The sequence below is a fragment of the Lampetra planeri genome, chromosome 14 (assembly GCF_965212315.1).
Source record: "Lampetra planeri chromosome 14, kcLamPlan1.2.h2, whole genome shotgun sequence".
Classification (NCBI taxonomy): Eukaryota; Metazoa; Chordata; class Hyperoartia; order Petromyzontiformes; family Petromyzontidae; genus Lampetra; species Lampetra planeri.
The window spans coordinates 9,388,776-9,401,337 of NC_136120.1; the positions used below are offsets into that span (position 1 = coordinate 9,388,776).

At 42.5% G+C, this 12,562-nt stretch overlaps 1 protein-coding gene across 1 annotated transcript in view; it reads left to right on the forward strand.

Moving 5' to 3' along the window:
- The first annotated feature begins 1,703 nt into the window (after nt 1-1,703).
- OTOF (otoferlin) overlaps nt 1,704-12,562 on the forward strand; it is a 126,846-nt gene continuing 115,987 nt past the window's right edge. The window contains exons 1-2 of the mRNA XM_078600533.1: nt 1,704-1,955; nt 3,024-3,082. Of these exons, the coding sequence (XP_078456659.1) occupies nt 1,877-1,955; nt 3,024-3,082 (138 nt within the window). The 5' untranslated portion in view covers nt 1,704-1,876. The remainder of the gene's footprint in view (nt 1,956-3,023; nt 3,083-12,562) is intronic.

The following is a 12,562-nucleotide window of genomic DNA, read 5'->3' on the forward strand; positions in this document are numbered from 1 at the left end:
CTTTGTGCGATCCACCAATCCTTGCCTGATTACAGGCATGCACAGCCGCCACTGCCCCCGGTAATTATCTTCGTGCTCTCCTTGGAAATATTAAATTGCATTGCACGCAACCTGTGATCACTTCCCGTGATGAACACCAACGGCTTTCATTGCGTCATCTGTTCAGTAGACATCCTCTTGTGCGCAAGTCACCCTTCGTCATCGTCATAATCACCAGCGAGTGACGTAATCAGCCGTGGCGCGTGACATCTCGCAGTGCATAAAGAGACCCAGGTAATTAACAATTATCTTTGTCAAGATCTGGCCAACCCTTTGAGAAATGTGCCTGGTCGTCTATAGGCTAAGTCATTAATACGAACACCTTTTTCAAAACTCCTTATTTATACAAGGATAATATTCATTACCTTATCAGACACACAGATACTAACGCTTTCAGGCTCCGTTGTAAACCATTGAATGAACCATGCGTATATATTGTATTGCTCGTTACTTTTGAAAAAAAATGTGATTTGAATTAGTAATGACATGAATGAAAGATGATAACTAATATAAACACACTAATGAACAAAAAATAATGCAATAACTAAGTTAAACTACAATTAAAATCCATAACCCTACAATAATTAAATGGGATGCACAATATAGTTCTGAAGGTATAACGTCTGATCACATACCATTACAGGATCGTCACTTATAAGCTACAGGGAAACAATAGTCTAGATACATTTTCTTTCGTTGTATTAAGGTTCATTGGTTTCGAAACACATCTGTGCTGTTTGTGGGATAGTATAGGCATGTATCTTCCAATAGCCTAAATAGTTTTTTGGACACGTTATGTATGCTAGAGCATATGAAACATGATTTGGTCAAAATGTCAATTACACCAGAAGCTGCTCCCAGATAATAGGGCCCAGTGAAGGATGGAGTCTGTAGGTCCCCTGCTATGATGTGTGCAGTTTTAAGCAGTAATAATACAAATAAGAATAAACGAATGTACAAATTAAAGTAAAGCTTTTCAAAAAGGTCACATGACTAAAAATAATTATATTTTCGTTTTGGCAATCATAAAAATTAGGTAGAATTAATTTCAGATGCTGCATACGCTTAGCTATCGTGTCGTCATATCATGTACATTGTAACAAAAGCCTATGCAATTATCCTTTATTATCGCTTCACGATGGCACCTCTGTATGCACCACCTCAGGTGAAGCCATTGAGAATAATAAAACGTATGCAGCATTTATTGTTTAGGCTTCTTGCCAGTCCTTTGGCACCATTGAACAGGACGTATAGGTAACTCAACAACGACGTTACCTGACGTTTTACGCTGGGACAAATTACGTGCAAACGGTGTATTGGAATCGAATTAAACATTTCCCAACTAAAATTAAAATTGATATGCCATGAGCACACCGTCGCTGGCATTATAACACAATGGCCATGTTTCTTTGGAGCAAACAAGGCCCCGGGAAGGACTTCTCAGGAATACCTATGATTTTGAAAGTGGTATTATGTGTCTGTTCCCGGGGTTCCATCCCTTCGCCAAACCCACCGCCCTCCCTTTTTGAGCATCTGAGTCACAGTGAAACGCGAGATGTTGCCTTAGCGGGGGCGAGTGTCCCATTGCTAACCCGCGACTGTAAAGCGATGCCAGCCTCTTCAATAATTCACCCCGCCACGCTAAATTTTCTAATCAGCAGGAGGACGGCGTAGTCATGAATAGAGGCGACATCCTCCTGTCAGCCCAACTTCGGCCGGAGATCCGAGCCTAGGCGGGTCTCGACGAAGTGCCACGCCGAAACATCATCAACGGCGTCCCCAATCGGAGCCTGCGACGTTCCACCTCATTCGAGTCGTTGAGCAGCTCGTTGGCACCATGGCACTTGTGGTCCACCTCAAGCAAGTGTCCGAGTTGCGTGGGAAGGGAGACCGAGTCGCTAAGCTAACTTTTCGAGGTGCGTGAACATACCTGGTCAATAAGGGACGATTGTTTGTTACGGGGGTGTGTTTATGGGGGTTTTTTTTTTGCTTGTGGGTCAGTGTCTGTTTGCGTTGTCAGTTTTGATTTCAAATGTGGCTAGTGAATCGCATTTTCTTTAGCAGAACATATTGTGCAGTGTTGTAGGTAATGGACAAAAGGCTAAACTCTTTATCGACATTGAATAACAAAATATGATAATATCCTCAATGCAACAGATTCACTATTATTGGAAACAATATACCATTTACTCTGGGGTATAGCTTTGTTCGAATGTATTCTTTTAAGAAGAACATTCATATGAAAGTAATTAAGTGAGTATTATTTTCAATATACCAAAGCCCTGATTGAGATTGTCTTGTTAATCCAGGCATTATGAATGTGTTACCTTTTGAAACCCCGTGTATTCCGTGGAAGTAAAGAAAATATTCCTGAGATTTGTAATTTTAACAGATAAATTGTTCTTTGTGGTCATGATGGCTTAAATATAATTTCAGTGCTACTTCGTGGGTCATATCGTAGCGGCAAATGGGCTCGGTGTGCATGTTCTGCTTCTGTTTTTTTTCATATATAATGACTTGTTTTAGTCCATTGTAAAATGCACTTTTAAAAGTTTATGTTATGTGCATTGCCAGTGTCCTTTTATTTCCCGTGACACTTTGGTGAGAAATGGTTCTATTTCGTTTTGGCATTGTGTAAAAACAACACAGTGCTCCATTTCTGTTCATCCCAAGCTTCTAATCCCTCATGTGTCGGCATATAGCGCCTGGCCATAGCTTTGTGGATTGTATATTGCGATCTATAAATCTAAAGGTGTTATTTTATATATATATACGCGCACCCTGTTATAGATGCATTGGGGATTTAGATTCAATGACAATGTTGCTGCGACATTACAAAGGCCAGATTAGAGAGATGTGTTTTTTTTAAGTCGATGTCTTGATACGGCAGTGAGACGCTTGCCTTGGTGCGATGCAAGAAGCGTGTTGGTGGTGGTGATCCGGTGAAGTTCCCAATCGGCGTGCGTGTGTCCCGCCATCTCCAGGAGTACCGTACAACACCCGGATCCTGGAGAACTGCGAGGATGAGGCCCTCTTTGACGAGGTGAGTTGACGATGGCTCTCATTGTGCGATGTGGCTGCGGGTTTGGCCCACACGTGATGTCTCGAAGAGCTCGAAGGTTACGAGGCCAAAACACGTACGGATGGCTGCTGGTGCAACTGCAGCCGTTGGTACGCAGATTTTACAGCTAGAGCGTGAAAACGTATCAATTCACACGTATACAATTGCGATGTTTCCAACGGGGTCCCGGAGTTTATATGGAGTTGTTCTCGCCAAAGAAAACATTCGGTAAGTCGGTAGCACTTGTTCAACAAGCCTGCATCTGCTGATAAAAACCCAGGACATCAAAACCAGTTCGGAGTTGACCTCCTTTGACAAGTAAATGCTCGGTCAAATTGGTCTGGAAAGCCAATAGAAGGCTTATGGATCCCACATATTTTAACGTGGATGTGAAGGACACTGAACAAAGTTCTGCTTATATATCAGTATTCAGACTTGTGCTACTTCCTTGGCAGCGATGTAAAATCACAGGCTGAAGATACATCACCACCGTCATCATGAACAAACACTACATTGTATATAAAACCTTTATGTAATCTATTATCCAGCATCCTTAAGATACTGAGACAATGGACATTTTAATACAAATTTATATTACATGTTGGTAGGAATGGGTTTGCCCAATGGTGCTATGGCAGGGTAAGCAACTCGCAATCGGAAGGTTGTAAATGCCGATCCCGTTCAAAGGTTTATTCCATCGTCACCCTGGTGCCGAACGGATGATAACGGAGTGACTGTCCCACGAAGACACTGGTCCAGGGGAATATGTCATTCCCACTAAAGGCTCGCGATTAATCAACTGATGCTTGTTTTAAAATGGAAAACAATTTATTTTCGGAAATACAGTATGTTGTTCTCCTATAATGCGGTGGTTGCGTTGCTGAAGTACACTGCGTTATGGAAAAATCATGTTATAATAAATAATGTATAATGTAGGACAAGCACAGTCTGTGATAACACGTGAGATGCGTACGCAGGTCAAACAAAGACTGAGGCGCGTGGGTAGCATCTAGAAGCATCCAGCAGCATCCCAATGCCTCGTGCGATGCTACGCCGAGGCAGCCGTACAACCGCTCATTCCTACTTGCGTTGCGATGTAATTCTGTTCACTCAATCGCGGTATATCCAATTTGCATCCGCGTTCTACAAAAAGTGTCTTCTCTAATACATGAATCGCGTTATATACAATTCGCGTTATGAAAACAACACGTGTTATGGGAGAAATGTGAATAGGAAGAATGAGTAACTCTGCTAAAAGGTCTTGGATTCGTCCAACGCACATGAGACACATTCTTGAGAGAGATATATTGAGATGACAATGGCTTTGGGAGGCCTTCATACAGCAGTGGATTGATCATGACTGCTGGTGACCATAGTAATTTAGATATCAAAATTATATATTCGTATCACATATAAAAATAGCACATGAGGGATGTCTTATTAAATGTATCGGAACTGGAATTTGCCACACAAAGTTGCGGATTAAATTATAAGAACATTGGCCGAGTCCAAAAGATCATACGTTCATTAAATGGTATGGGATTACATTAATTGGAACATAAATCAAATCCTTCAACACGTTGATTAATTAATAACTCCAAAGGCATTTGTAGGTGATATGCTAATCAAAGTAAGAAATTAATAATAATTGATCATAAAATAGGTTTGCGAACGCTCGTTTCATCTTAGCCCTTAGAAGGCAGCGCGGTTCTTCCCCGCGCCGTGCAGCAACACTGGGACACGCAGCTTCACGTGACGTCTCTGCGCCTTCATCCGGTCGTGTTGAGTGACGCCCGGGACGACGTTCTTTTTTAAATATAATTTTAATCTTCAGGATCTCGTGCGTTATTGCTGTTGTTGTTGTTGCAAGCATATGGCTTGGTTGCCACTTATTAGCAGTCGTTTTCATGGCACACGCTAATCGCTTTGAAGAAGCTAAGAATGTGCAGCTGAAACGTGTATTTGTTTAATGTGAGTTGTTTGGTTGTAAATTAAATAATTGAAGCACATGGGGCTTTTTGTTTTGCTTTATTCAAACAGCGAGTACAATTTGTTGACTGTAATATGTGCCTACCACTATTGAATGCCTATTTATGTGATCCCCAGTGTATGGGTTATTTGACTAACGTACGTTACATTGAGTGAGTTGCACAGTGCAAATATGATGTGTCTGCCCACACATTTCCATGATTTACAAGTGAAGCTTTTGTGTGATCGGTCAAGCTATTTATATTGCACAGTCCGTTCTACTATAACGCCACGTGTTGTTTTCATAACGGAATTGGATATAACGCGATTAATGTATTAGGGAACACATATTTTTATAACGCGCATGCGAATTGGATATAACGAGATCGAGTGAATGGAACTACGTTGCGCGAGTAGGAACAAGCGCTTGTGGATGCTTCTAGATGCTACCCACGCGCCTCAGTCTTTGTTCAGCCTGCATACGCATCTCACGCGTTATCGTGGACTGCGCTTTACCCTATACTATATAAGATTTATTATAACGCGATGTTTCCATAACACGGCGTTCTTCGGGAATGCAACTGCTACCGCGTTATAGGAGAACAGATTGTATTTAGACAAACATCAAAATTAATCGCATTCACATCGACAACAATTTGAAAATACATTTATATTTAAAAAAACTGTATTTTGCCAGTGAGTGGCACGATGTTTTTTTATGATTAATAGCTCGGTTGACAATATACTATGGGACACGGTGAAGAGATGCCATGGCAGAAATATTTTTTAAAGCAAAAGTCAAGGATGAGGCTGTACTCCTCTGCCATTTACAGCCCTAAGCCAGTGGTGGAAATTCCACATTCTCATGGTGGGGTACATCCCTCCACAGAGCAAGCTACTGATATCTTCTCAAAGATCAAAGTCGCTTATCAATGCATTGGGGGCTGAAGGGCTGAGTCCACGCTCATACGGGAAATTGAACTCATGCTCTTACGTTGGCGGCGAGCGGGGTACTCCGACGACTGCTTCTATGCGAAGGGGAGGAGAACGGCTGTGAAGGCGAAAAACCCAATAATTTGCAGTAACCCTGCATCAGCATCGCCATCCAAGCCCCACCTATATATACTCACTCATATATCTGTACGTATTGATGTCTCCGTGTGAAAACGAATAACTCTTCAAAAACAAAAAATACCAAGATGTATATACATGCTTTGTCCCCACGTATGGGCAGGAGTCATGCAATACACAGCAGTATATAATTAATAGCCGTGTGTAAACTACTCCAGCTGGGTGTTGCTGTGGCAGAGACATCTTGGCTCACAATCGCAAGATTGCCGAGTAAAAAGTCCTTGTTCGGAAAGAGTCAGCCCATCCAGGGTCAAGAAATTTAGCACCACTTTGTGGGAAGTCAATAGCGGGTGTTATATTGAGGCAGGGCCTGATTAGCACAGAGGGATTTCGGGGCTGTAGCCTGGGGCCTCAGTTTTTAAGATGCCACTAAAATATACATCTAATCGTCTTTCTTTAATTTACGTATGTATGTTGAACTTCTTTCGCACCGCACGTAGCCAATCGTGCTGATAGGAGGTGCGGGGGAAGGACAACAAACTAAACACAAAAGCAGTTCTAAAGAAATGAGTTTCAATCCTTACAATGTTTTAGCGCCTTAACCAAGGCGCTTAACAGAGAATTAGCAATTGTACAGTAAAACAGTGAGATGAGATGGGTTGATGAGGATGGTAGTAGATGAATATGATTATGCGTGAAATAAATGATAATCAAGGTGACAATGAGTGGTTAATGATGAGTGAGTGTAATTAATTGGTAAGGAAGTTGGGAAGAGGGATGGCGTTAATAATTGGGAAGGGCGGGGGAAGGGGAGTGGAGGTAAACAAGGGGAAATAAGTGAGTGCTTTAAGGAAGAACGAAAAAGAGTGAGTGAGGATGATTCATCTTCTTGGTTCTTTCGGTAAAGTCACGTAGAAGGGAAGTAATAAAATAATAAAAATAAAACATAATAAAATTATTCTCACGACGTTTCGGCCACAACGCAAGCAGCCGTCCTCAGGTGAAAACCAGGTCCGTCGAGGCGACAGAGTCTGAATGAAACAGCACACGAGCTTGGAGCATATATATATAAGCTGGGCGCCTTGACAAAGGAATTTGCATATCAAGAGGAATTTAGTATATTTATGGGAAATGCAGGAATGTGATTAGTACTACATATGCATGTGCATTATGCAGGATTAACAGCATCAAAGGGAGATGCAGTTGCTGCTGCTGCTGCAGTTGCTGCTGCAGTTGCTTGGCACGTTGGGACAGTTCGTTCCAGTGTAAGGGGGCTGGCTAGAAGCGAGAAAGAACGGAATTCCGCATCTACTGCCATGGATTGTGTGGCGGATGCGGTTCAGGGCTTGTGGCCCAGAAGCTTCGCGGAAGATCAAAAACCAGGGATCTTCTGCGTCGGGTCTTTCACAAGGACTTGTTTGTTTAGGTGACTTCTTATTCATATTATTTGGGTATTTCGGTAAAGTCACGTAGATGGTTCAAAGAAAATAACAAAAACCACGACGTTTCGATCACAACACAAGCGATCGTCATCAGGAGGAAAGAGGAGGAAAGCTGCTGAATGCAGACTGTTTCATAGGGTGTGGTTCCTAGGGTCATAAACGAAGTGGGCAGGGCTAGTGATGTTAATTATGTTCATGTAACTTCTTGTGAACTCCTTTTGGCTTCCAACGCATCGTCATCGGCATTGAAGTTACACTATTAAAGGTTATGCGCGTGTTGTCAAAAAGAGGGCTGAAATAACTAAGGTGAATAACAATGAAGAGGTTGATATCGGCCATGGGTGGTGGCGGTGGTAGTTGCGGTGGTAATGTAGCAATTAGGGCGCTGCGCTACGAACCCGGCGAACCGGGATCGATTCCCGCTCACGGCAAACACCAGTGAAGACTATCTGAACCGGTCCTGTGCCTCCCCTAGGTCGACTTAACCTCAAATGAGCACCTGGTGTGGTGTGTAAACATCGCCACTGGGGAGACAAAGGCGGTCGGGCGTGGTGCTGGCCACCTGCCCCCTCGTGTACCGTTCTGGCCATCATAGGTGCTTGCTAACAGCACTTGCCCCAACAGTCTGTTAAGGCTATACGGGGGATATTTGTCTGTGTTTTGGTGAAACAAAGGAAGGATTTGAATGTACAAAGAGGGGCCCTTAAAACTATAACAGCCTTGGATCCCCGTCATTACTTAATCCGGCCCTGCCTGTGTGGACTGGTCCCCAGCACAGATGTTGAACTTCTACAACTGACTCAGTACCACCAAATCCTCATTCTATTACAGGGGGGGTTTACTTTATATGTAAACTCATAGAACTCAAGAAGAACATTGGAACACAATGGCTTTTTTGAATACACGTGTTTCGCGCTCTACGTGGTTCTATTGTTGTTGTGTATTTTTTTTAAATCCTATTTACCATGTAAACATCCCGATTAAATCGCGTATTTCTGATTCATCAGCTTACGCTCCTGCCCAGGTTGTGTTGTACAGCAGCATTCTGCAAACCCGTGTGTGTTCGCGAACAATATTTATTCATCTCCCTGCTGAGTTCTTCTCCTTTGTTGTAATTTTTACGAGTCGTTGCTTGATGTCGCACACGTTGTGTGCCCAGCTTGAAACAGTCATGTTTGATGTAATCGTGGATTTGAGATACAAAAATGCGTGAAGCATTAAGGGGATATCTCCGAAGGGATATACGTGTGGATGGTGAGGCCAACGCTCGATGTTTTCCCGCAAATTTGGTTGTGTAAAGCTGATGCAACTGTTCCCGTAATTTAGCTCAGATATTTCATGCTGCGCGCTTTACTTATTTTACAAATGCGGCATTCATGGGGATAAAAATATAAGTCCATAGCTCTTGTGATGTTTTTTAGCATTCATTTTTTTTATTGTAAATTACTTATTTAATGAATATAGTTTTGTGTGGATTGTTGGGTTTTTTTGTGCTGTTAACCTGTGCAGATAATTAGATATTTCTATTAAAAACTATTTTTGTATTTTACCAGGTAAGGCCCACTGAGCTACGCAGCTCTTTTTCAGAAGCGACCTGGCCACAAATGATAGCCTAACGAATTGGTTTATTGTGTGGACATTTACAGCAGCCAAATACTGTAAACGCATGTTTCTAAATGTGGAGGGAAAAATCCGGAGGACCCGGCGAAAAATCCACGGAACCACAGTGAGAACTTACAAATTCTAAATATACAGGCGTCAATGGAAGGGATCGAACCCACGACCTCGTGCTTACCAGGCGATGTAACATCTCACCACCATGGCGCTCCAACTCTTGCCACACTTTAGTCACACAAAAATGTTGCGGCGGTGTGTATCAAGTTTCAGGCGTTCATAACAATCGCATGGACTTCATCGTTGATGGGTAAAAGGTGCAGCACACAGCTACATGCAAATGGATTGTACTTTCATTTGTGACGATGCCCCACTAAAATTTGCAATGCCCGATTGTGCTGCATTATTTTCTATATTATCACTATTATACAGAGCCGTATCAGAATGATAAAAAAACATATCTTTGAAAATCGAGACCCTTCTATAAGTAATTTGGAGGAAATCAAAACTTAATATGCGGAAGCATATTTTATCCACAACACCCGTGGCACGCAATGTAAATATAGTCGTGGAATCCTTGGTGTCTGGCATGTGAGAAATTAGGATAATTGAGGTCAAAATACCCAGAGAGTGGGGTTGTAAACAAGCGAGACAGTCTCTCGTGCAAGCTCACAAGTTACATTTTGCATGTGCTGGGTTTGTGAGCGAGTCCCATGAGCGGCGCGATGTGGGGAGGCCTTCATCCAAAAAGTGGATTGACAAAAGACCGTAAATTACTTCATTGTGACAATCATGGGCATACAATCTTTGTGCTCGCCGTTGTGTTCTCTAGTACGATTTTCTGAGAATATACCGGTGGTACACCGGTGCAGCATAACACAGCATTCTTCACGAAACAGTCTAAAATCTCGATTTTAACTGACATTCGTCTTCCGACCGCTTCGACATCACGGGAACTGATTTTTACGCACCACCACCACCCCGCAAGATTTTCTGACCGGGGTTGCGAATCGCAGGAAGATAAATAATGATTGTGTAAAAACTGATTGGCTTTTTAATACCGTGCACCGTCGCTGTACCGCCAATACGTTCAAATCTCCTTGTACCCACTGCCCCCCTCTGCTGTGGAGTTCATCGTCATTATGCAGTTTCAGTGTAGCTGTTCCATTCTTGTATATTTTTTGTATCAATTTTTTAATTTGACGTTTTCATTGAGGTTTCGGTTTGCGATTAAATGACTGCATTTATTTCCGCCGAGTCAAACTCCTTTTAAATAACCTACAGAATATAGGAACAGTGATACTTTATATTCATGAGTATCGTTTCCAGAGTATGAGATTATTATATGGTCAATGGTCGATGGTAGAAAAAGTGTTCATAAACTCAGTTTTCTCACGAGGCTGGATGCCCTCTAAATTGCAACATTTTCTGTCCATAATACTCTTTGTGAACAAATGACATGCGTGAGAGGTTACAAATGGTTCGGTACTTCTTTGAGTCCGTTTTGTCAATATGTGTTTTACTCGTAATGATCGAAACGTCATTCTATGATTGTGCTATTTCATTTCTGTGTAAATATTTGGTAGATAGGTCCTCTCATTGTGTTTCAACAGCTAGTCCCACTTCTTTAATGATGTCCACGGTTCCGCAATCTTGTTTCAGAAGCCTTACTTTTTGTTTCATACTGTTAACGCGAGTGGATTGGGAAATAAAGGCATAATTGGAAAATGTATTCATCATCTCCGATACCCCGAATAAATAGCCCACTTAAAATTGCAACGGATATGAAGGACAGAAAATTACTGAACATTTACAAAGGCTGCAATGTTGGGCTTGACGTGAATAGAAAAACAACAGTCATGGACAATAGGTGTGCGAAACAAAATAAGATATGTATTTGTGGGAGGCTACTGGAAAACTCGACAGATACATTGCTGAAAGAAGAATGGCATCAAAATGGTGAAATAAAAGAGTGCGTGAGAGCGGGTTTGAGTGCTTTTGAAAAACGAATGTTGATAACAACAAACTAATGTGCCTAAATAAGTACGCTTTTAATTATAAAATGTGCTGTTCAGAAAAATAAGCTGACTTGGGTAAGACACATTGCTCGATGGGATGATGGCGATAGTTAAGAACTGATGACGGAGTGGCCACCGTGGAGGTAGAGTGATGAGATGAGCTTAGTGTGCAGGAGCCAGATGAATTATTACATCACGGGACCACGGGGGACGGTGACAACGGGGAGAGGCCTTCATCCAGCAGTAGACGGATGATGGCCAATAATGATCGTGAACATTTTGTGCTTTGCACCTGGGACTATTTACGAACCGTACAATGGAGATGCGAATACATTTACTGTTTTGTTTTTTTCCAGAAAAGTACGTGAATATGAATAACAATATGACTTAGCTTCTTTTGCCGTGTCATGTTTTAATTAAAGTACACGGGGTTTCTATCATGATAACAGCCAAAGGGATGTATTTATAGCAGTAGCGTGACTCTTCACAGGTGTCTTCCTTCCGCCCGGTCCCATGGTTACTGCACAGCCGAAGAGAGCCCCTTGGTATGCCCATGCCAGAGTGCACCAACCAGCAGCCTTGCTTAACTTGGAACTATTTACGAACCCTACAATGGAGATGCGAAGGGAATGGCAGAGGTTTACTGTAATTCCATTTCATATTTTTGTTGCGTAAAATGAGGAAAAAAACATTGGCAAAATTTACACTTCGCGTTCATTTTTGAAATATTTATTTTGCACAACTGTATGAGCATAATTCAACAGCATTGCTGAACAGCTTCTGTTATTAGTTGCACCCATTATTACTGAACGGTAACAACAGCATAAATATGTTAATAAAGACCCACCATATGTTTGAATTACGGCCGTTTTCACGAGCGATGTAGTATTTGCAATGCCCATCACGGTTTAACCCATTTTAAAAGAGCAATGCGGTTGTTTGTATCATTTAAATTATTATATTTAAAAACACTAATTTTAATGTGATGCTACCAACGTTGTTGTCATGCCCTTAACCGAGAATCTGGCTGCGGCTGGCCGTAGCCCTCAATGCCGCGCGGCTCGTGTTTGATTTCAGTGTTGTGAGGGAGTATCGCGTTCGGGCGCTTCTTGTATTATTTACCCTCGTTCACAATCGCCGCCGCCGCCGCGCGCGTCAATAATTCACGATTGTTCCTGATTAAAGCGCCGGTGGGGGGAGGCGGTGTTGGTTTTCGTGGCGTGCCACGGCGCGCGCATCGCTCGCTCCGGACGCGCACGCATCGCTCGCCCATGGTTTGGGCAGCGAGGGTGGGGGGCAGATGTGTGGGCGGCTGCGTATGTGGGGGTAGTGGCTGTGTATGTGGGGGT